The sequence below is a fragment of the Eublepharis macularius genome, chromosome 2, assembly GCF_028583425.1.
Source record: "Eublepharis macularius isolate TG4126 chromosome 2, MPM_Emac_v1.0, whole genome shotgun sequence".
Taxonomy (NCBI): Eukaryota; Metazoa; Chordata; class Lepidosauria; order Squamata; family Eublepharidae; genus Eublepharis; species Eublepharis macularius.
This window is the reverse complement of record NC_072791.1, coordinates 67740562-67765126: the sequence shown is the minus strand read 5'-3', so window position 1 is coordinate 67765126 and position 24565 is coordinate 67740562. Positions and strand designations below refer to the sequence as shown.

The following is a 24565-nucleotide window of genomic DNA, read 5'->3' as shown; positions in this document are numbered from 1 at the left end:
CTGCCATTCATTTAAAAATGCAAACTGTATAACAAAGTATTTAAATATTTAAAGGCTACCACAGTTGGATGTTTGTTAACCATATGAGCAGCAGTCATCCGAATTTGCCGTACCATGTTGACCCAGAGGCTCCAGTGATATACATAACACAGTCCAAGAGGTTCAGCTTCTGAAGAGCGAAGAGGTGGCCATAGAATGCTGACATGGCCCTGGCTCCTCCCCCAGTTGCCATGATTGCTAGCACTGGGACCTGTGGAAAAAACATGGAATCAAACATATAGGAAATTTAGCCACCCACCCCCCAAAGAAAACAAAACAGGATTAAAAACCATAGAGCTAAAAAAACTATCAAGATTTTTATTATTAAGAAGTCCAGATTATATATATTTGCATTTACTTTCCATTCCTCAGGGAAATTATTTATCTTGACAACAAAAAGAAATACCTTTGACCTTCCATGTTTGATTGTCCTTGGTAAGCATCCTTGCCATGCTCTTTATGAACTCTCTGATCCAGAGAAAATGTCTCCCTTCAGCCATGCTTTGCATCACTGGCGATTCCTTCACTTAAGCATCTCTCTCTCTCTCTCTCTCTCTCTCTCTCTTGCTCACACACACACACACACACACACACACACACAATTATAAACTCAATCTAAAGCAAATTGTTTCCGTTCTAATTATGTATTCTTGCACTAATATTTTAGTGTGATACACTAACACTTCACAGCACTCCTCTTTGCCCATCCCTGTTTGGTTACAAAATAAAGCCCACTCCACCTCATGTCCTTGCAGTTCCTGGTCCAGCCGAAGAACTTTCTTAAGAGCAGCAGCAACTACATTCTTCCGCTTATGAAGGAAATCCCGCTCAGCCTCACAAAGATCACATCCCAAACGCACATCTAAAGCTCCAAGGCTGGAATGGAAAGAAAGAGATGGGGGGGGGGGTTTGTTGGAAAACGTTGCTTCTGTCTGTGGTGTATTATTGCATACATTACAGAGGAACAGTCTTCCCTCCCCCTCCCCTACTTTTATGTGTGAGTTTAGTCTCACGGGGTGAAGACCCTGCTGATTAGCGCTGTTTGTTAGTTAGAACTGTAGGCTGCATGAGCTTCCTTGTCCTAAAGTCAGTTTCTCCCATCCCTGTATTCTCTTGCTAACAAATGGATGTTGTTTTGGACACACTCATCTCTGTTGTGTAAACCTAAGAACAGGAATCTGAGTGAGTATCCTATTCCTGACCTACAAGCAGAAGGGAACATCATATCACATTAGTTTTAAATGTAGTATTCACTGATATGGTTAGTTTTCATTTTTTCTAGTACGTAAAGTTAAATCTGGGCCTTCTGTCACCATCATTTGTAATCCCAGTTGGATTAAGTCTCCGTTGTAAAGAGAGAGAGAGTTATTTTTGGCTGAAATAGTGTGTTTTCTTAAAGCATAATTCAAGCCTTGTTGAATTAGGCTAGCGGACTTTGCAGAAGTGAAAACGAATAGACAAGGATTTCTTACCAATTATTAACCTTCAGCTGCACCTTCAAATGTTCAGTCTGAGAAGGGAAATGCCGATATTAGCTATGGCCGTTTTCACACTACATACCTGCTTCCGGAATATCGCAAAACGTAGCACAAAAAATGCGGAAGATAGCGTCTTCTCACGAGAGTTTTGCGCAACATCGCGCAAAACTCTCGCAAGAAGACGCTATCTTCTGCATTTTTGCGCTATGTTTCGCGACGTTCCAGAAGCAGGTATGTAGTGTGAAAATGGCCTATGTTAAGCTATGGAGACATGTACATTTTGTTATGGCCATTCTTTCATCAAGATCTCATTTGTAAACACGACACTGCTGGGCATCTAAGTGCAATGGAAGTGACCACCATTTTGTGCTTCTCCCCTCCCACTGCTGCTGCCCCAAAATCATAGCAAGTGAGTAACTGTCCCACTAGGATCTAGACAGTTTTCCATTTAGATGTTGACTGAAAGCAGGAGTTTAATTGGAGATTAACAGTTTTAAGCTTAAAATGGAGGGGGAAAATTAAGCTTAAAAGAAAGCTTGCCACCAATCAAATCCTGAGCTTATTTCTTTTAAAGACTCCTAAAATCCTTCTCTAAAGACAATCAGTTATTATATCTTTAACTCTGTTTATCACATGCAAACATTGAGTGTGTGTGCGCGCACGCGCTTGCGTGTGCACTGTCAGGTCGCCCCCTCATGGGGTTTTCAAGGCAAAAGACATTTGCAGGTGGTTTTCCATTGCCTGCCTCTGCATAGCAACCCTGGCCTTCCTTGGTGGTCTCCCATCCAAATACTGACCAGGGCCGACCCTGCTTGGCTTTTGAGATCTAACGAGATCATGCTACCACCACCCAGGTCAGGGCTAAACATTATGGTATTAATATTTTTTTCTTCCGATTCTCTTTCTGAAATCACAACTAGTCTTTTCTTCAGTGCATTGTTATCTCATCCCTTGTTCAAGAGGCTCAGGATACTGTCCTTGGTTCTCCCCTTCTCGATATTGCTCACAAAGGTGGGCACAGGTAGGATAGACTGAGAGCAGAACCACAAGTGACAAAAGGCACAGATTGGACACTTGTCAGCTTCCCTCAAGTTTTGATGGGAAATGTAGGCAGCTTGGCGGAATGTTGGACAAGTGACAGTTGAAAAGTCCATTGGACAGCAGTCAGAGAGAGAAGCTGCGAGACCAGGATGCCTACATTTCCCATCAAAACTTGAGGGAAGCAGACAAGTGTCCAATCTGTGCCTTTTGTCACTTGTGGTTCTGCTCTGAGAGAGAATGATTGGCTCAAGGTGAGTTTCAGGGCAAGCAAGGATTTGAACCTGTCTCTCACTGGCCTCTAATCTTACACTTGATACTCTGTACCACACTGGCGCTCTATTTCAACCACACCTGAAGTTCAAATGTAAACAGTCCACATACCTTTGTTAAAGGCAAGGCTACTTTTGTTTCTTTTCCCTCTGGAAGAGATTTCAGCAATACTCCTGGACAGTCAGCTGCAGTGTCCCTGAACAGTTTTTCCCCAAGGGAATTACTCTGAAATGGATTGCACACATTTTAGTTATCATCAGCTCGCCTCTGTCTCACGTTCTTTGCATTTTAAAATAAGGTCCTCGTTCTTACTCTCTCTCTTTCTTTTTTTAATAGGTGAGCAGGGCATACACACAAAAAACAAACATGGCTGCCATTGTTGTGTCTAGTTTGGTCCTTCCTATGTAAGAAAAGTACAGATTCCATCCTAGATCATTCTCAGATAATTAAAGCTCATCAAAGGCCAAATCTTAACCACAACTCTACTCTGTAGGTGCATTACTATATTAGTGAAACCAGCGTCTGCTGGCAATGATGAAATCATTAAATTACCTTCATATTGACTTTCAGCATTGGTTCCCAGTTCTTTACACAGTGGAAGCGGAAGCTTTCTGAGTCCTGGATGACCTTCTGTGCTTCTTCAAATGATTCATTCACCAAAAGTACAATATTTTTATGCTCTAAGGGAAAGTATTCAATGTACATAAATGTCCCAATCACAGAGAATTTTCAGTGCAGCGGAAATCTGCTGTAACTTCAGTCTCTTCTTCCTCATATTATGTGTCATAGAGGACTGTAATGATCAGGGTCTACCTACAGATGACAAAGGGCAGCTCCGTGTATTAGACAAGATGCCAGGAAATCTGCGACTGGATCATCCCCAGTAATTTTTAAACAGCTGTTAGTTTCAGTCACATGAATCCCTGATTTAGATAGGGGCTGTGCATGAACAACATGGGACAAAAGCAGTTTTTCTTACAGCTTCTTTTTTAATACATTTGTTCAAGGACTTTTCAGGTGGTAATCACATACTTGCTGACATGTGGGCTGTGGCTCAGTGGTAGGGCATCTGCTCAGCATGGAGAAAGGCCCAGGTTCAATTCTCAGCATCTCCAGTTAAAATGATCAGGCAGCAGGTGATGTGAAAGATTTATTTATTATATTAGATTTTTAGTCCACCCTCCCCGCCGAGCGGGCTCAGTCAAAGTAACTGGAGAGCTGCTACCAGTCTGTGTAGACAATACTGACTTTAATGAACCAAAGGTTCACATTTTGATCATATTTTGATTCAATACAAGGCAGCTGCAAGTGGTCACATATTATGTCTATTGGTTTTTGTACTGACTGCTGTCTTTTTATAATTATTTTCATATGTTTAGGTTCTACTGTCTTGATGCTTCTATTCATTCTATTTATTGTTTTAATTTTTAAAATCTGGTTTGTATTGTTATTTTAAGTTGCTTTCTAAGTTATTTTAGAACATATAAATATTCGATAATAATTTAATGGGATTTAGTACATTTTCTAGAATAATAGTAATAACATGTTTTAAATAAATAAATGATTTGTGAGAAGGTCACATGTAATCTGCTTCAGCCCTGTAAAAAGAATTTGACCAATGTTCTGAACTCATTGAGAGAAATCTGAGAAAGCAGGAATATGGTAATATTCTCCTTGGAGGACTGGCTGACTAAGAGGTTACATATACCCTGTGTACATGCATGTACATGTATATTCCTGTGTACATGTATATTCCTGAATTTGCATTGTAAGTAGTGTGTAATGAACTGTCACACCGTTAAATAGTTCTCAAGTGGTGTGTTGCTATTTTTTAAATACATGAAAACAAAAAAAAACAGACTTCAGGTATGAATATAACTCTGAAACTCTGAAAGTTTAAAAATTAGATTTTTCCAAGTATTCTGTGGTTTTCTCTTAAATATTTTCTAACAGCATATTTGCCAGTCACTATTCACTTGGCTTACACAAAATCACCAACTAACCAAAAAAAACAACAAAAGAATTCAAACTGAGACTATCTGAAGGAATTTCCTAATGTCATTTTGTCTGTCTATACATGGAGGAATAGAGATCAGGGATTTCTTTTAACATAAAGGAAATCTAAAAGTTGTACAATATTATGCGTCTTTAAATCAGGGAGATTTTTAATTTAGATTCAAAATTGTTTATGAAGTAGACAGTTTTGATGATCATCTGCTTCAGAAGGTCAAAGTACAGACTCACTTTTCAACCGCTCCTCAGTCTTCCATTTGTCCAACTGAACTTCCAAACAGGAAACCTCACGGGCCTGTGAAAGAAAAAAACCCAAAGATTTAAACTGATTTTATGACGATCGTTGTCTTAAGGAAACAAGGTGTAAACAATAATATTTCTTTTGCCAGTCTGACCCTAATGTGCTTCCAGTCCTGTTCCAAAAGTATCTTTCTTTGAAGTAGGACATATAGCTGGATATTACTTATACCTGGCTCTTGTTATTTATTTGTTTGTTTGCTTCATTTATATCCCATCTGTCTCCCTAATGAGGACCCAAAGTAGTTCACATTGTTCTCATCCTTTCCATTGTATCCTCACAACAACCCTGTGAGGTAGGTTAGGCTGAGAGTGTATGACTGGTCCAAGTCACCCAACAAGTTTCCATGGCTGAATGGGGATTTGAACCTGGGTCTCCCAAATTCAAATAAACACTCTAACCACTAGACCATATTGGCTAATCTGAATATTACTTCTATCTAGCTAATGCAATAATGGCCAACATTTTAGCAAGGGTACAATGTCTAATTCAGAGTATGAAACAGTTTCAATCTATCTAGCCTCTTAAGCTGAGGAACAAGCAGAGAGAAACATCACAACCAGGCCTGCTCCTGTACAAGTGCTACAAAATCACACACTTAGGGCATAACTATATGATCTGCTTGACATATGCTGGGTCATGGGTAAAGATGGGCACGAACAGCAATATGAACCCAAAAAAGTCACGAATCTGCTGTTTGCGAACAAGTTGTTCGTGAGGCCCCATTCTAAATGAACAGATGGTCGTTGCAAACCTCGTTCGCTGCTGTTCATTGCTGTTCGTCAAGCCAGACAGTCTGGCACCTGCAATCAATTCCCTTGGCAACTTAGGCAGGGATTGTCTGAACTCTGTCTGAACTCCTGCTGTTGCCCTGGAAACCCCAATCTAAGCCCAATTTAGCTTGATAGGCAGGTCTTCCTTTCAAGTGTGGAGCTCCAAATTTGTTACAAGGGAGCAAAGACCAGGGGGGAGGGGAGCTCCCAGCTCTGGCTTTGGAGAGGAAGAAACAGCTGCTGTTGGCATTTTGATAGAGAGCATGCATTGGAGCTTGAATTTTCTTTGTGTGGGTGGGATAGGGATCTACCCCTTCAGGTTCCAGGACTGCTGCCAGGCTCTGGGCCAAGCTATTATTTATTATTGATACCTTTCCTGAAGCCTGCTCAGGTAAGGTTTCTGGGAGTGGTGTGTTAGGGATCTACCCCTTCAGGTTCCAGGGCTGCTGCCACGCTCTGGGGCAAAGCTATTATTTATTATTGGTATCTTTCTGGGTGCCTGCTCAGGTCAGGTTTCTGGGAGTGGTGCAGTAGGGATCCTGACCAAACTTGGATGATGGCTGGAGGACAGCCTGCTGGCCCCCACGACCATCCAACCATGAACATGTTCATGAACAGGTCATGCTCGTAAGTGTTCATGAGTCCCTGTTCGTGGATGGCACGTCATGTTCATTGTTTTTTTTTTTCTGTTTGTGCCCATCTCTAGTCACAGGTATACAATGAAACTCAATGAAACACCTTTTCAGGTGAGTTCCACCAGTGTACGTCTGACAGAGCACCCAGCTGCACATTCATGACCCTGCATGTGTTGGGCACATCTTACTGACTTCTTCAAAGAGAAATCCCTTTAGTGTGAGGCACAAAAACCCTTATATATTTATTTGAAAGAAAGGTCCTAGATCTTTTCTGTTCTGCAATTACTTTGCTCCAATTGAAAAGATGTTGAGTATGGAGTGATAATGTTTCTTACCACTAAGATGTTATTAGTAATGAGTCTCTCAAAATCACAAGATCTGGAAAAAATACAAAATCATTCAGAAACAAAACACATTTTAAAAAAAAACAACTTGGAGCCTATATATTCAATATACCTTACACAGGTGTTATTTTTTGAAAAGTTGAGTCTTTTGGATTTAAAAAAGGGAAAATTAGCATTTATGATTTTACACAGTAGTAGGCCAGGCTTGCAAAACTTGTGTACTCCCAAGTTGAATGCTAATTACCTGCCACATGATGGCCCTTGCCCACCCAGAAGCTCAGTACATCGCCTGTTTTTGTTGGCAGCCTGGAACTCCAAAAATATGGAGGAGAGAATTAAGAGTTGCAACTGATTGACAGGTGGGTTGAATTGGGCTTAATGTATGGCAAGTTTTACAAATCTAGACCAATAGGGACGCGGAGTCATCTTTGCTCAGATCTAGGATTCCCTGTAAGGGTTATTCCTCCTTTGGTCCTAGTGGTTTCCCTTTTCATGATAGCTGAAGTAACTAGTCCACTGACATGGAGAATTGAATGCAAGCATCTGAGCCCCCCTGCTCAACTCCTGTAAAGTGAAAGAGGATGCATTTCAAAGAGTACTTGGAGTACTGGACTAGAACTACTGTTTACAGAGAAACAATATATTTACCAGTAGTGCAGAGACAGACCAAATATACACCAGATCATCACCACCCAAAACCTCTCCTACCCATTCATGCAGGGCCAGCGCCACCATTGAGGTGGTGAGGTGGGGGCCGCGGGCACCACGGGGCCAGAGGGGGCGCTGGAGGGAGTGCCGGGGGCAGAGGTGTGTGCCACGGAGCTGACATGCCTGCCTCACGCGACTGGCGGCCAGCCCAACGCCACCACCGCCACATGCCCCCGGGTGGCCACAGCAGCCAGAGGCCAGGGACAGCAGGCAGCCGGGGTGGCATGTGGAGTGCGGGCAGCCTCCTCGCACTGCCCCAGCCACCCACCAGCCAATGGCCCCACCTTTACACCTTTACAACAACCAGTCCCCGGGCACGCGCACACTGCATGCACATGTGAGTAGCCGCAGGCGCCAGAAACCCTGGCACCGGCGGTACATTCATGCTAAAGTCTCTCCTCTACCTCTTGCCTGCATTCCACTAATTTAAAAACCATTTGTTCTTTTGGCTAGGGTAGGATACACTCAAAAAACCTAATTGTCTACAAGGTGGAGCATCCTAGTTAAAGCAAGCATAGCAGCACTTGCACAAGTAAAATGTCTCCTCTGGAGCCTCCTCTATCCCCAGGTCAGCAGGCCCCAAGAAAAGCATGGAAATAACTACATCAGGAGGAAGGAATCTGCAATAATTCCCCCACTAAAACCTAGTGCCATTTTCACACTGCCTACTGGCCACAGAACATTGTGCCAAGCTCCCGGAACGACAGCATCTTCCTGGCATGATTTCGCCAGGAACTCATGCGAAATTGCCATTCAGAAATTGCTGTTCTCGTGCGAAATTGTACCAGAAAGACACTGTCGTTCCGGGAGCTTGGCACGATGTTCCATGGCCAGTAAGCAGTGTGAAAATAGTCCTAGTTAGGATCTATCCTTTTTTGTTTTCAATCATTGAAATATAACTCAGAATAGGTTTGCCATTCTCCAGGTAGTGGCTAGAGATCTCCTTGAATTACTACCAATCTCCAGACGACCGAGATCAGTCCCTCTAAAGAAAAAGGCTGCTTTGGATGGTGGACTGTATGGTATTATACCCTCCTGAGGTTCCTCCCCTCCCCAAATCCCATCCTCTCTAGGTTTCAACCCCCAAATCGCCAGAAATTTCTCAGTCTGGAGCTGGCAATCCTACCTCAGAAGCAGTCATATATGAAAAGTCAGGCTGTGCACTATATTTTGCCTAAGTATCCATGCACACGTATTTATACACATTTGCACTACACTCAAGACACATCCTTTCCCCACATTAAAAGTTAAGTTCTAGAGACTCTGGGGAGGGACCTGAAGAATGGCAACAACCCTAGCAACTAACAAAATTTTAACAAGGCATTCCCCTCCCCAAAGTAAAAACAAGGACAAAACACTGTGGATGGGTACCAGAAAACAGAAACAGTTGGAACATGATTAGAGAGAATGAAATGCAATACTGTTGATTAAATGCTTCCTTACTGCTTATTAAGTGCTTCCTGTTGAGTAGCATCACTTTGTAATAATAACAATATACTCACATGCTTCTCATCTTGAATTCTACTTCTAGACTTGCTTGACCCTGAAGGGGGGAGAATGACCATGAAATTAGGCCACTTGAACCCCACCCATAGTTGACCCTGGACTGATGGTCAGAGGAAACATCTGTTTGAATTACTAGTTTGAGGAATGCCAAACATATATCAACCCCTCCCGTCCCCGAGAATGACATCTCCTCTCAAACAGTACAGCAAGCCAAAAGACAGGATATATGCTCTGGAGGCAAAACTCCACAAAAAGGGCTTTTACAGTTGTATTTTTCTCACAAAGTAAAATCCAGACATTAAAGGCAACATCACTGTTGGCACAGTGTTGAAAGCAAGGTTCAGCAAAAGGAAGACCTTGACTGATCCCAGAATTATACCTGATCTCCAGATGACAGAGATCAGTTCCCCTGGAGAAAATGGCTGCTTTGGTGCATGGACATAGGATTGCATTATATCCATCTGAAGTCCCTCCCCAAACCCCATCCTCCCCAAGCTCCCTTTCAAATCTGCAGGAATTTCCCATTCTGAAGCTAGCAACTCTAGTCCCAGATCAGAACTGTAAACTTCAAGGATAGTCAAAGAACACAAAATTCAGCTCAAGATGTTGCAAAGGATATAATCTTCCCATACTTCAGCTGTATGAAATAGCTGTGCCATCAAACAGAACACAGAGACATTGTAGAACAGGCTATCTAATTGCCTGATCTCTAATGATCAAGCATGATGTTGCAACTGAATGGGAGTGAGATCTTTTATTTCCTTGTCTTAGTGCCTACATAATCTCTGTTTTTAGAAACCCTGGCCATTTCCACACACGTTGAATAATGCACTTTCAATGCACTTTATCAGTCGTTTGAGGTGGATTTTTTTGTTCCACACACAAAAAAATCCATTCCAAATTATCTATAAAGAGTATTGGAAGTGCATTATCCATCATGTGCAGAATCACTCAAAATGTTCACTAAAGAGTATTGAAAGTGGATTATCCAATGTGTGTGGAAGCAGCCCTTGTGTTCTTCCCCACTAGTCCTACATCCCACCCTTTTCACTGAATTTTAGTTAAGAAGAGGCCGCTGGATCCAACCAGACGTCCATCTAGTCCAGCATCTTATTTCACACAGCAGCCAAACTGTTGCCCTCGGGGTCAACTAATGGCAAGAGGCTGAGACCTTTCCTTGATGCTGCTTCCTAGCACTGGATTTCAGACGTTGGCTGCCTCTGTTTATGGAGGCTCCCTTTACTCAGTATGACTAGTAGCCATTGCTGGACCTCTTCTCCAAGAATCTGTCTATCTCCCTTTCAAAGCCATCGACATCATGGCCATCACTACATCCATTGGCAGCAAATTCCACATTTTAATTACTTGTAGATAGAGTTGCCAGGTGCCTACCAATGACAGGCAAACGTCTCAGCGATTTGTGCCTCTGTCTGCTGATTGCCAGCTGATTGATGGGAGAAGGCAGACAGGGAGGCAGGCTGGCTGGCAAAATGGGTGCAAATATGCCTACATTCCCAGCCAATGGCATCACTTCCGTTCTGAACCGGAAGCACCAGGGATGATTCTCTAAAACTTGTCCCCAAACTCTATGCTTTGGGCCAAGTTTTAAAGAATCAGCCCTGGCACAATAAGGTCGCTTCCAGAATGCACCAGAAGTGGCATCATCATGCAGCTCCGCAGTCATGTGTGTGCTTAGTTACTGGTGCCTCCAACACCCACCAATTGCCATGGTGGACTTATTGCCCCTCATCTTTATTGGGAGCTAGAGCTGCCAACTCCAGGTTAAGAAATTCCTGGAGATTTGGGGGCAGAGCCTTGCAATAGTATGGATTGGGGACTACTCAGAGAGAGATCACAATGGGATCTAATACAACAGAGCCCACCCTCCAATGCAGCCATTTTCTCCAAGAGAAACTTATTTCTGTTATCTGCAGATCAGTTGTCATTCTGGAAGATCTCCAGACTCCACTTGGAAGTTGTAAACTTATTGAGTGCCCAAGAGTTCTAGTATTATGGGAGAGGGAGAAAAAGCTCTCTCTATCCACTTTCTCCACCTTGTACATAATTTTGCAAACCTCCATTATATCCCCCCTTGGTTGCTTTTTTCCTAAACTGAAAAGGCCCAGACTCTTTAGACTTTCCTTGTAGGAAAATGTGATCCCCTCTTCTCTTCTCTCTTGTATACAGTTTCCTTACTTGCTGCTTTTACACAATTATTTTTACTGCCTGCTGTTTTAAAATACTGATGATTAGTTTCATTGCAGCTATTGTAATTTGTTTAGTATATTGGGCTATTATAAATGTTTTATTTTAAATTGTATTTTATTGTTTTATTTCATGCTATTAGAGAGTTCAGGATATAAACATTTTAAACAAAAACACATTCATGCAGAACAGCCATGATGCCAGTTCTTTTCTGCTAGTCTGCCTGGGACCTGTCTAATGCTTTATAACCTGATTGTCTTGCAGTGCCATCCTAAGCAGAGTTACATCATTCTAAGTCCACTGAAATCAATGGTCTTCGAAGGGTTTAACTCTGCTTGGGGCGGCACTGGTGGGTGCCAAAAGTTCAGGGAGACATGAGCAAATGAGTCATTGTCAATCTTAATCCCTTTCTTTCCGCTCACTTGTATGCAGGCAAGTGTCATTCCTCACTTGTAGCTCGACCCTGTTTTTAACATTCTGCTAAACTAGTTGTGGTCTGACACCTAGTGGCTGCATGACACAGTTGCACTGACACATAATGCCGTGTGCTACAGCGATTGTGTTGCTGGCACAACAGAACAAGTTAGGGCATCATCCCAGTGTAGCAGTCTTTATGTCTGAATTCACACAGTTATTTCCTGGCAGCGCAATGGCTCATCAAATACAGTCATGTCTTTGCCCACATTTTCTTCACATGAATATTCATCATACTGGAATACTGATCCCTTGCTGACTATAATTTACAAATAAAGATAAATTAATGTATTGTCGAAGGCTTTCACGGCCGGAGAACGATGGTTGTTGTGGGTTTTCCGGGCTATATTGCCGTGGTCTTGGCATTGTAGTTCCTGACGTTTCGCCAGCAGCTGTGGCTGGCATCTTCAGAGGTGTAGCACCAAAAGTCAGAGATCTCTCAGTGTCACAGTGTGGAAAAGATGTAGGTCATTTGTATCTACTCAGGAGGGGTGGGGTTGAGCTGAGTCATCCTGTAAGAGTTTCCCAGGGTGTGGAATGCTAATGGCGGGAGGCTTCACTGTATCCTGAGGAGGTTCTTTTGCATATGGATTGGTGCTTGATGTGCTAATCTTCTCTGCAGGGCTATTGTCGGGGATAGAATGTTTTGTTAGCCTGGTGTTTTTCAGAACTGGAAACCATGCTCTGTTCATTCTTAAGGTTTCTTCTTTCCTGTTGAAGTTTTGCTTATGCTTGTGAATTTCAATGGTTCCCTGTGCAGTCTGACAAAGTAGTTGGAAGTGTTGTCCAGTATTTTGGTGTCCTGGAATAAGATACTGTGCCCTGTTTGCGTTAGGCTATGTTCAGCCACTGCTGATTTTTCAGGTTGTCCAAGTCTGCAGTGTCTTTCATGTTCTTTTATTCTTGTCTGGATGCTACGCTTTGTGGTCCTGATGTAAACTTGTCCACAGCTGCAGGGTATACGGTATACTCCTGCAGAGGTGAGGGGGTCTCTACTGTCTTTTGCTGATCGTAGCATCTGTTGTATTTTTCGGGTGGGTCTGAACACTGCTTGAAGGTTATGCTTTTTCATAAGCTTTCCCATCTGATCAGTAATTCCTTTGATATATGGCAAAAACACTTTTCCTGTAGGAGACTGTTTTTCCTTGGTTGTTTGATTCATCCTGGGTTTGATTGCTCTTCGGATTTCATTTCTGGAGTAGCCATTTGCCTGAAGTGTGTGGTTTAGATGATTAATTTTCTCAAGCTACACCTCTGAAGATGCCAGCCACAGCTGCTGGCGAAACGTCAGGAACTACAATGCCAAGACCACGGCAATATAGCCCGGAAAACCCACAACAACCAAAGATAAATTAACATTGTCATCGATGTTCAAGGGTAAGAAAAGGGCCTTTTGAATTCTCTTTGAGCAGCCTCTTTCACTCCTATTTAATTTCTGAGTGAACAGTTTCTCTACTTACTGACTTCTCTTGTTTATTTTGTATTTGAAAGTAAGTTTAGTGAAAATATTTGTATGCCCCCTTCTGTTTCTTGGTGTGTGTAGCTTAGGCTAAGTACTCATTTCTGAAGTGATATGAGCAGGACTCCTGTGAAATGTCAGTGAACTAGGTGTACCTCCCGTGCTGAAATTGTGAGGTTTGCCATGCATCTGTGGTTTTTAAAAAGTCTGTTTTCACTTACACATTTTGCCTATATCTGTGGTGTGTAATTGTGGACACACATCCATCGTGGTGGTTTGTCCACTCGGCATTCAGGTTCTTATTGGACAGCAGTGTCATCCCTTTGTTGTATAGGCCTCTCTGTGATTTCCTGCCAATGTTGACAGGCACTCAATTTTTCAGTCATCACATCATAATTTGCATAGTGGACTACTACTGGGTCACTGCTCCAAACCACAAAAGATTGACATAGTAAAGAAAGCACTCACATCCACACCAAAGGAACTGATCATCAGGTCAACTGACACACAAATAACTATGCAACATAAAGAGACAGCATGTGCTGTTCCTATGCAACTCACAACTTCAATGAGTAACAGGACTTATAATCAGTAAGGAAGGAAATGTCTCATTTTATCCATCATTTTCTTCAAGGAGTTGTGGGTAAATAGCTTTCTTCCAACTTTATTCTCATAAACAACTTTGTATGGAAAGATGAATTTAGGTAGTAAAGCAATTCTTCCACTCCTATTCAAACATGATTGATTTTCAGAAGTGTGGAAATTTGGAAGGAGGGAAAAAGTAATTCGCTGTCAAAAGAAATAACATTTTTAAGCTGAAAATCTGGCCTAATTGTTCACATCTTTAACTTTTTGTTTCTCCTATGAACAATTATATAGATTAGAATAGATAATAGATTATAATGAATATATTCTTTGTGTTGCTTCCTTTCATAGGAATAAAAGGGAAAGTAATCACTGAATTATAGAAATGCATAATCTCTGTTCCAACAAACAAGCAGAAAGGTACTGAACTAGAAAATACAAAATAAGATATACCTGTCAAAACAAAGGCTGGACTGGCTCCAGTGATCTGCCTATTGAAGGAGTGTGATTGACACGGGTCTCCCCTGTTTTTCCCCTTCCTCCAGCAGCCATTTCTGATCTCAGGATCACAGATCCCATGCATAGTAATGGGCACACAGGGTGGTGGGATGCAGAGGGGGAAAGAAGCTCTGGTGGTGGAAGAGGAAGGAGAGAGCCATTTCACACCCTTCCCACTCCTCACTGCAGCCCACAAACCTCATGGCTATCATTGTAGGAATCAACTTTCCATGGAATCAGAAGGGACTGCTATGGAAAGGGAGAAGTAAAGAAGATTTGCAATCCTTGCCTGAAGATCCATTCCAATGGAAACATACAAGGTAACGGTAAAGGTAGCCCCTTGTGCAGGCACCGAGTCATTACTGACCCACGGGGCTCTTATGGGAACATACAAAACTAACCAAAAAAAATCAACCCTTAACATGTACTTGTCTTTAAGGTGCCACAAGATCCTGACATTTATGCTGCACCAGACTAACAAATGAAATTGATTTTTTAAAAACTTACCATTACAGTAATAGTTACAGAAATCTAGTACATGGATAGTTTAAAAAAGAGGTACTATTGCATTTGAGTTTCCTGTCCAATGATTAAACTAGTGATTCATTACCCGGGGGGGGGGGGGAACCGTGTTGAAAATATTTAATAGGGTTGACTGAACCAGTAAACTAGAAATTAGATTGTTCACTGGAAAAAAAAAAAGAACTTCAGAGATGATCATTTGGTAAATATTACCTGAAAGCAATTTAAAGTGCCCTCTAGCAGGCTTGAGAACTTATATGAATTATTAAGTTGGAAGTGAAGAGATTTTGTTTCGAATCCCTACTTAGCAATGACTCAGTGAGTGAACTTTTGGCCAATTCTCTCTCAGCTTTACAAAGAATTGTGAGGATGAATTTGGAGAAAGTTATTTAGCTAGAGCACCTTTGAAAGGAGGATGGGATGGATATGTGATTTTAAAAAAAAAAACTAGTTATAGGCACGTTAATAATACATTGTATGCCACATTCAGGTGGATGTTAAGCACAAAAGGGGGGAGAGGAAGAGAAGAAAATGTTTCCTGGTGTGTTAGCAGATTCCCAAAGTCTGTAGTTTGTACCTTTCTTAAAATGGAGATAAAGAGATGTACCAGATTCTATGCTGGGTGAAAGTCAGATTTCAGGGAGCTCTCTTCTTCCCACCTCCCTCTTTTTTGCATTTAACATGCACATTGACAAAGAGTTAAAAAATCCTGAAGGACTGTGGTCATTGTGTTGTGATATTTTGGTTCGTCCAAATAAAAAGATATTACCCTCTGGTTGTTTTTGGATTCTCCACCTCCATGGGTAAGCAAGCACCTATAATTTATTCCATAAACATGTTTTCATTGTATTTCAAACCCACAAGGAAAAAACCAACAAGGACAGTCAAGAAAAGGATGCAGATAATGGATTGCTTCCCTATATCCTCCCTAGCAAGTGTCCCAGAAAATTAAGCCAGTGAACGGAAAGAAATGAAACAAACAAATAACAAAGCAGCTTTCATGTCATTTCAATCCTCACCTCTGAGTTAAAAATAAAGTTTTCATAAACTGTGTCCCCTGGTCTTATTTTTGCAATATCATAGACCACCGTGAAAAGAAGGTCATCTTTGGTGACCACATCTTGATCATAGAGCTTCAGTTCTAGAATGTTCTGAATGCAAAGAAAAAAGGCAAGAGAGAACATGAACTTCACGCCCCAAAGGTCTTCTCTCCAAAGTCTGACAGCCACTACTGGCCTACCTCCATTCCTCCAAAGCCTCCCATCAAAAGTCCAACACTATTTAAAATAGCTCACTGCAGACGAGTAATCACACATTATCCCTATTCTCACATATGTAGAAATCTAAATTCTGACTAGGCATGTCTCTGGTTAAAATTTTTACTGCCCTCAAACTCACCCTCAAATTGTGAGTTTACACAAGTTGACATCTCCTCAGCCCGTCCCCATGCAATATTTTTTGGGGGGGGAACCCTATTAGCTAATTGGATAGGCCTGTGGTACAGGTTACTGAGATCATGTATATGAAACATTTCAAACACTTTAGACATGCTGCATAAATGCGAAGGGATACATGCCTTGCACCACCTCCTCCCAGAAGTGACAGCACTACCTCAGGTAACTCATCTCCAAACCACCTTCATCATGCAGCCCCCATCCCACCTTTCACCACAGTCCCACTTACCATACTGTCTAGAGGTTAATGAAACAGAGTTGGCAGGTGAGACTTCTATTTTAAGAAACAGCCTGTGATTACAGAACATTCCATCCCCGATGTACATAATGGATTCTCCTTATGTCTAAAATCAAATCTTCCAAATGCTCCCTTTTTAAAAAATACTAATCTTACAATCTGAGTATGAGACCTCAGGTAACCCTAGATGCTGGTGCTTCTTCTGCTATTCCCTTCTACCCCATATTACAAATCCCAAAGCCATTCCTTGTTCACAAAAACCAAGAAGAAGAAGGAAAGCTCGTTATACTGCTTTGTGTAGAAACAACATCAGCCCAAAGAGGGAAGTGGTTTTGAAAAGCAGCGTACTTTGACCTCAGGTTGGATTAAGAAATTGAAGCTTTCATTCCAAACAGGGTTGCTGGAATTTGGAAAGGTTTTTGTCAGGGCATGTATATTTGAAGAAGATGGCAGCCAAAGGCTCACATAGCAATCAGAAGCAGTCCCTGGAAGAAAAAGAAAGTATATCAATATGCAATGCAACGAACCTTACATAAACTCAAGCCTGGTCTCAACATGCAGCAGAATAAGACAATCAAATCCTGACATGATAGAATGGGCTGTACCATTCTGGCAACAGCTGGAGCGTGCTAGTTTGAATATTCACTTGTATAAAAGACTCTCTATAATTTGTCTTTGAAAGTTAGCACAGCATTCTAGTCCAACCTGCTCCTTGCTGTGCTAGTTTTCCAATTGCAGGGAGCTTTTTGTTCAAGGGAGCATTTAACAATGCAACTTCCCACCTGTACTTTGAAGTGGCATTGTCCAAGCCATCATCTCATTTTGCTGCCTGTATAGACCTGAGGTTTGATTTAAATATTGATGCCAGCTGTAGCAAAGCACTGTACTGTGTTACTGCATCTGGCAGAGTTGCCAGCTTCAGATTGGGAAATTCCTGGAGGTTTGGTGGTGAAGTCTGGGGAAGGGAGGGTATGGGGAAGGGAGAGCCCCAGCAGAGATACAACAAGGACACAGTCCACCCTCCAAAGCAGTCACTTTCCCCAATGGAATGGATCTCTGTAGAGTGGACAGTTATAGTTCTGGGACACCTCCAGGTCTCACCTGGAGGCTAGCAAACCTAGTACAGTAGACTGATAGTCATGCAAAACAACAACACAGGAAGTATAGTGCTTTTGCATTAGCTGGCATCATAAATTAAGCCTAACACTGCCATCCTAAGCAGATACTTCAGTGGACTGAGAAGACTGTAACTCTATTTAAGATAGCAATCTATATCTATTCTTCTTTTGGGGATTTATCGTATGGTGGGATTCTGGAAAGGTATATGTATTGCTTAACCTTACATGCAGTGTTGTTTCAGAAAAGAAAGCTGGTAAAGGGGATGCAAAGCAAAATGGTAAGGCCGAACACGCCTCTGAGAGCCTGAATGCTTCCAGGGAGAATGGTAAATGAAAAAAAATATCAACTCACATAGGTCTTTTGAGGGTATGTGCTGAGCTTGGATGACCTTCACTGAAAGCATGTAGCAGGAAAAAGTTTCAGTCTAGAGAGAAAATGAATGCACACAACTGAAGTAATGATGACAGCTATAAATTCTATCACATCCAAAGCAAAATGCTGCAGACTTGTTAAAGATAGTGGATTATTCATTCCCACAGATTTTTTAAAATGACATTCTTATTTATACTATATTAATCTTTGTTCCCTTAAAATCTACAGAAAAATAGAACTACAGCTAAAAGTCTCTTTGGCCTGGCAACTGGTCTCCTCTGTATTTATAGATACTGTAGCCATAATTTTCCTGTTACCGAAAAGAATAACAGTGCAATTCTAAACAGGGTTACACCCTTCCAAATCCATTGAAGTCAAGGGGCTTAGAAGGGTGTAACACAGTTTAAAACTGTAACTCACAATTCATTAGTTACACACTGAATTAACTCCACTAAAAGTGTCCTCCACGTAAGATTGATGTCACCTTTTTCCTCCTTGTAATATTTCATTACATACCATTCCCTCTAGCTATCATATTTTTGAAATTCCAAGCATACTTGTAATTTTCATCTAGCAGAGATTTTTTTTTTTAATTCCACATGCCATTTTACTAAGAGCGGAGTACAAACCTGGGAGCTGGTATAGCATAGCAGTTAAAATAATGACCTGAGATTCCAAAGTCCTCTGGTTCAAATATTAGTCAATCTTAGTTTATGAAATGTTTATAAATGTTTGAATCTCTTGCGCAGGTGTGTACACGAGCAGTTAATTTTTCTGGGAGGAAAGCTTGCTGGAGACTTTCATTCCTTTACAAATATATAGACTGAGCAAGTAGGAAATAAGCAGCAGTCACATGAACAAGCAGCATTAACCCCAAGGCCGCATTAGTACAGTCGGGGTAGATTGGAAATCAAAAATGGCCCTGGCACAGTGGCCCCAGATCAAGGGCAGGAGGCTGAGCCTAAAGGGTTACAAGTCTAATGGTATAGCTCAATTGTTCAAAGGGCTCAGAACTGTAACATGCCCAGTGGTGGCAGGAATTCATCAATAATGCACTGGACTTAATTTTTTAAAAAATGAAAGAGGGGGTGGCTAGATAACAACAGCAATCACAGTGCAGTGTGCTGGCAGGGGGCAGGACGGGGGGTGGGGGGTGGGGAAGAAGGTGGAACACCAAAAATGGAATAAAGAGTATGCATGGAGAAACAGCCTACCACAAAGCGTTTTTTTTTTAAAGTCAAGCTATAAGTGCTCCCAGAAAAGCTGGAGGAAAGCCACATAGTGGCCGGGGTGACTGCTCATGGCAGCAAATCTGGTGCAGGCAGTCATGAAAGAAAGAAAAAATGCTGCAGTATGGGAACTGAACTGGCAAAACTGATCCAGGCAGATTCCGCTACACAGTTTCATCCATAGCCTACCTCATAGAGTTATTTTGAGGTTGAAATGAAAGGGAGGAGAATGATGTAAACCACTTTGGGAACCCATTTGAGAGAAAGGTGGGATATAAATTATGTAAATAAATATAAATAAATGCATATATTTAATTCAGCAAAAATAAGGATAAATTAATTAACCAGAGAAAAGAGAGGAGCTGGAAGCAGAGGAAAACTTTGTGTGAATCCTGTCATAAATCTTTCCATTGTGATTCTCTGTGTGATAACTAGAGATGGGCACGAACCGGAAAAAACCCAAACCATGCGGTTCATGGTTCATCAAATTTCACGAACCACGAACTTTCACGAACCTGCCCCTGGTTCATGAACCGGTTTGTTTGGTTTGTGAAATCACATCCAGGTCAGAAAATCATCACTTCCGGGCTAGCAGAAGGTCACTTCCCGGCCAGCAGAAGGTCTGCAGGAAGTCCATCCCCTGTTGTCTAGGAAGCTGATTGATTGGCACCAGGCTGTATGCAGTCATGAACCAAAAAATGAACCAAACGAACCAGCCTAAAGTTTGTGGCGGTTCATCAGAAATGGGATATGACTAGAGGTGTGCAATTCGGTATTCTGATTAGGTTAAAATTACCGAATCAGGGCCGTTTCGGTTTTTTTCAGTATTACCGAAACTGGGTAAGTTACCAAACTTCAGGGGCCCATCTCCTACCTGTCCTCCCTCCCTCCACCAAGGCTCAACCAGATCCCACTTTAGGGGGCCGTTTTATGTCCCCCCCAAAGGTGGTTCTCCTGCCACATCACTGTGTCTTTCTACTGTGGGGAAGACTTCCACACTGCTTTAGGTTACACAGTAGGAGGGCACAACAGGGCATGAAAGCAGTCTACTACACAAAAATAATACATTGGTTGTTGTGGGTTTTCCGGGCTGTATTGCCGTGGTCTTGGCATTGTAGTTCCTGACGTTTCGCCAGCAGCTGTGGCTGGCATCTTCAGAGGTGTAGCACCAAAAGTCAGAGATCTCTCAGTGTCACAGTGTGGAAAAGATGTTGGCAGGTCATTTATATCTACTCAGGAGGGGTGGGGTTGAGCTGAGTCATCCTGTAAGAGTTTCCCAGGGTGTGGAATGCTAATGGCGGGAGGCTTCACTGTATCCTGAGGAGGTTCTTTTGCATATAGATTGGTGCTTGATGTGCTAATCTTCTCTGCAGGGCTATTGTCGAGTATAGAGTGTTTTGTTAGCCTGGTGTTTTTCAGAACTGGAAACCATGCTCTGTTCATTCTTAAGGTTTCTTCTTTCCTGTTGAAGTTTTGCTTATGCTTGTGAATTTCAATGGCTTCCCTGTGCAGTCTGACAAAGTAGTTGGAAGTGTTGTCCAGTCTTTTGGTGTCCTGGAATAAGATACTGTGCCCTGTTTGAGTTAGGCTATGTTCAGCCACTGCTGATTTTTCAGGTTGTCCAAGTCTGCAGTGTCTTTCATGTTCTTTTATTCTTGTCTGGATGCTACGCTTTGTGGTCCCGATGTAAACTTGTCCACAGCTGCAGGGTATACGGTATACTCCTGCAGAGGTGAGGGGGTCTCTACTGTTGTTTGCTGATCGTAGCATCTGTTGTATTTTTCGGGTGCCTTCAACAATACAAAAATAATACAACTCACTTCACATCAGAGAATCACCCAAAACACAATTGCTGCCAAAAACAGTGAAGTGAGTTGTGTTATTTTGTGTAGTAGACTGCTTTCATGCCCTGTTGTGCCCTCCTACTGTGTAACCTAAAGCAGTTAAAGAAATAAAGTGTTTTTGACAGGAATTGTGTTTTTGTGATTCTTTAATGTGAAGTGAGTTATGTTATTTTTCTGTGTGGGGGACTGCTGGTGTAATGTGTCACAATGCTTTGCCTACTTGTACATTGAAATGAGAAAATATTTTTTTAAAAACTTTATTCAGTGTGTGTTTGTGTTTTATTCTTTGTTGTGCAGTTGGTTCCCCTCATAGGGAACAATGGAGCTGGCTGGCCAGCCATCTCTGTAGGTGGTGGGGGAATTTGGGGGAGGGTGTCTGTGGTTCAGGTGCTCTTTCACAGGGACAAGCTCACACTCAGGTGTGTGCCCACCATTGTGGCACCCCTGGGCTGTGCATAATTGCCCTGGGAAAGAGAGTTTAAAACTTCCCATCACAGGGAACAATGGGGGACAGCTGGCCAGCCTGCTCCTGGGGTAGTGGCCGGTGTGGGAATGTTGGGGAGGGTGTCTTTTGGTCAGTGTGGGGCTGTGGGGGGTGGATTTAAAAGGGGGACTGTGCCTGTGGCCATAGATGCCACATTCCATGGGTTCCTGCTGTGGGAGAGTTTCCCATAACAGGAATCAACAGAAAGTGGCTGGCCACAGGACAGGGGAGGTTAGGTTTTGGGGAGGGTGTGTGTGGTATTTGGCAGATTGGGTGCAGGTGGACTGTGGCTGTGTCCATTGGCAGCCCCAATCCCATGTGTTTCTGTGGTGTGGAAGTCTTCCCCACAGTAGAAAGACAAAGTGGTGTGGCAGGAGAACCACCTTTGGTTCCCAAAGTGGGATCAGCTTGGGCCTTAGTGGAGGGTGGGAGGACAGGTAGGAGCAGGTCCCCTGAAGTTTGGGGGCATTTTGCATGCAAAATGCCACCCCTAGCCAGACAAGCCTGTCTTATTTCCCCCATAGGATATAATGGAGAAAGGGGAGACTAAGAGCAGCAGCTTTGGGAGGCCATAAAATGGCCCCCCAAAGTGGGACCTGCTTGAGCCTTGGTAGAGGGAGGGAGGACAGGTAGGAGGAGGTCCCCTGACATTAGCCAAACAAGCCTCTCTTATTTCCCCCGTAGGGAATAGTGGAGTGGAGGTGGATAGGGGCACCTTCTTTGGGAGGCCATAAAATGGCCCCCCAAAGTGGAATCTGCCTGAAACTTGGTGGAGGGTGGGAGGACAGGTGGTAGCAGGTCCCCTGAAAGTTGGGTGCATTTTGCAAAATGCCACCCCAAGCCACCTAGAAAGATGACTTGTTTTTTCCCCATAGAGAACCATGGAGAGTGTAGGAGGATGGGGGCACCTTATTTGGGGGGGCATAACATGGCCCCCCAAAGTCCAATCTTTCTGAAACTTGGGGGGTAGTTAGGGGAGAATTAGGAGAAGGTCCCCTCCAAGTTTGGTTTGATTTGGACAGAAAATGCCCCCCCAGGCTCCCAGAAAGCCAGGAGAAGGTTTTCTCATTGAAAACAATGGCGGAATCAAGCCGAAAAGCCGAATCTATTACCTAAATGTGAATACCAATTCGGCTTGCCGATTCGGTATTCCCTGAATACTGAAACAGTTTCCTGATTCAGTTAAAACCAAATCAGGTTTACCGAAACAGGCAGGCCTTGCACACCCCTAGATATGACGAACCATGGTTCGCAAACCATGAACCGGCCTGGTTCATGCTTAATTTTGGTTCATATTTCGGTTCATGCCCATCTCTAGTGATAACAGGTTATGCGATTATCCAGCCTCAATAACCAACAAGAGCATCAGTACTGACATCAGTAAAGTTTTATTTAGCCACACATTTGCAAAACTTCCAAAGCAGCCATTTGATGGTCAGACAAAGCTTCCCCCTCCACCAGTCCTCAAGAGCAGAGGCCCACTGGGAGATTTCCTGGTGAGTTCAGTGGCTAATCTGTCCCTGCACTCCAGCATCCTAAAAAGCCTGACAACAAATAATTGAATAGCTTTCCCAGCAAGCTCCAAACTCAAATTTCTCGTCTCATACCATCTTTTCTACTCAATAGATTGGCAGTGGCTTCTACAATGGATTTTTTAAAATGAAGAAAAGCCTGACAGGATATCAGCGGCCACTGAGAAAACACCTATTATGTACCCACCATTATCTAGAAGGCTGTGAGCCATTTCTCACATTCCGTGCCAGTAAGCCTGGGTTTGCTACACATTCAACAGGGAACTGCCCCCAACATCTCTTTCTTACAGAGGACCTGCCTGATACATGTTTTTCCAAATATGTATTTATCACTTTCACACATAACGTTATGGGTGTAAACTTTAAACATTTTATATGTATCATATGTGAAATAGCCATATACAAGTAAGTGGAGCTTATCTTTTTGCTTAGCATAACAGTAGAGCAGAGCAAGCAACAATATTAGACTATGGCATTGTAACAGGAAAATTTACAAACTTACATATTGAGTTATGACTTAAGCAATAGATTCAGTAATACCTTTCCAGTAGGTACACTAATGGAGCTGTCTTAAGCAGCACATATTTTTTTCTAATTATAAATAAATGATATAACCCCTCTCCTCATCTCTGCATAAAATTTTTCCTTTGGTTGCAGTCTGAGCCCTTATCATTTTTTTAGATTAATAGTCAAAATAATTGGCATGTACACCATAAAACAGGTTGTATGATTGCCCATATGTAAATAAGACTACTAGGATACAACAAAGCAGAGTACAACATATACATGTCCACAAATTTCTACCTGTTGAGGGATTCCTATGAGTTTATCCAGGTATGTGCTTCTTTAGAAAAAATTGGAGATGACAGTATTCCTGGAACTATAAGACCCACATCTGACACTGGAAAGTCAAAATAGCTCATTTATCTTACCTTAGGTCCATTGCATGAGACATCCATTGCATGAGAGGTAGGAAGCGAAAATAGCAGATATCCAGCTAGAGAAAGAGCTGTTCTGCTCTGTTGACTGCTAGGTACAACCCAAACTTGTTGTTTCTGGGTTTTTTTTTTAAGTGACTGGTGCAAAAGAGCTGATGAGATATATACAGATTCTGAGCTCCGCCTTTGTTGTGACTCTTCAGTGTTAAAAAGTGTCATTGGTTTTCTCATATCTTCTGGCCATAAGCGCTTCTGTCTGAGGCGTGTTTTATGAAAATTATTATTAGGTGGCAGTTGTGTTTTATGATCCCCTGACTCGTTTTTAGCCACCTCAAGTAGGCCTCTGGATAGGCAACAAATACATTTTCTAAATAAATGAATGAATGTTTCAGCATATCTGAGAACATAGCAAAAACTGACAGATTAAAAATGAATAACATCACAAAATGAAGTGGTTGAGTCTTGAGGTGGTAGAAGGACTATACCGCCTTCAGATTACAGGCAAGG

The 24565-nt window shown here is 42.3% G+C and overlaps 1 protein-coding gene across 2 annotated transcripts in view; it reads right to left on the bottom strand.

The window, feature by feature from the left end:
• The window catches only part of LOC129324723 (cytosolic phospholipase A2 beta-like), a 37164-nt gene extending 12994 nt beyond the window's left edge, over window positions 1–24170 (bottom strand). Inside the window, exons 1-12 of one of the 2 annotated variants that reach the window (XM_054972104.1) lie at window positions 24053–24170; window positions 18011–18083; window positions 16889–17025; window positions 15868–15999; window positions 9102–9142; window positions 6883–6925; window positions 5073–5136; window positions 3381–3508; window positions 2940–3053; window positions 1512–1549; window positions 780–915; window positions 114–250 (exon numbers count right to left, since the gene is read on the bottom strand). In XM_054972104.1, coding sequence (XP_054828079.1) covers window positions 114–250; window positions 780–915; window positions 1512–1549; window positions 2940–3053; window positions 3381–3508; window positions 5073–5136; window positions 6883–6925; window positions 9102–9142; window positions 15868–15999; window positions 16889–17025; window positions 18011–18083; window positions 24053–24079 — 1070 coding nt within the window. In that variant the 5' untranslated portion in view covers window positions 24080–24170. Of the gene's footprint in view, window positions 1–113; window positions 251–779; window positions 916–1511; window positions 1550–2939; window positions 3054–3380; window positions 3509–5072; window positions 5137–6882; window positions 6926–9101; window positions 9143–15867; window positions 16000–16888; window positions 17026–18010; window positions 18084–24052 lie in introns of those variants that run through there. The other variant, XM_054972105.1, reaches the window with a different exon arrangement.
• Between the last annotated feature and the right edge of the window lie 395 nt (window positions 24171–24565).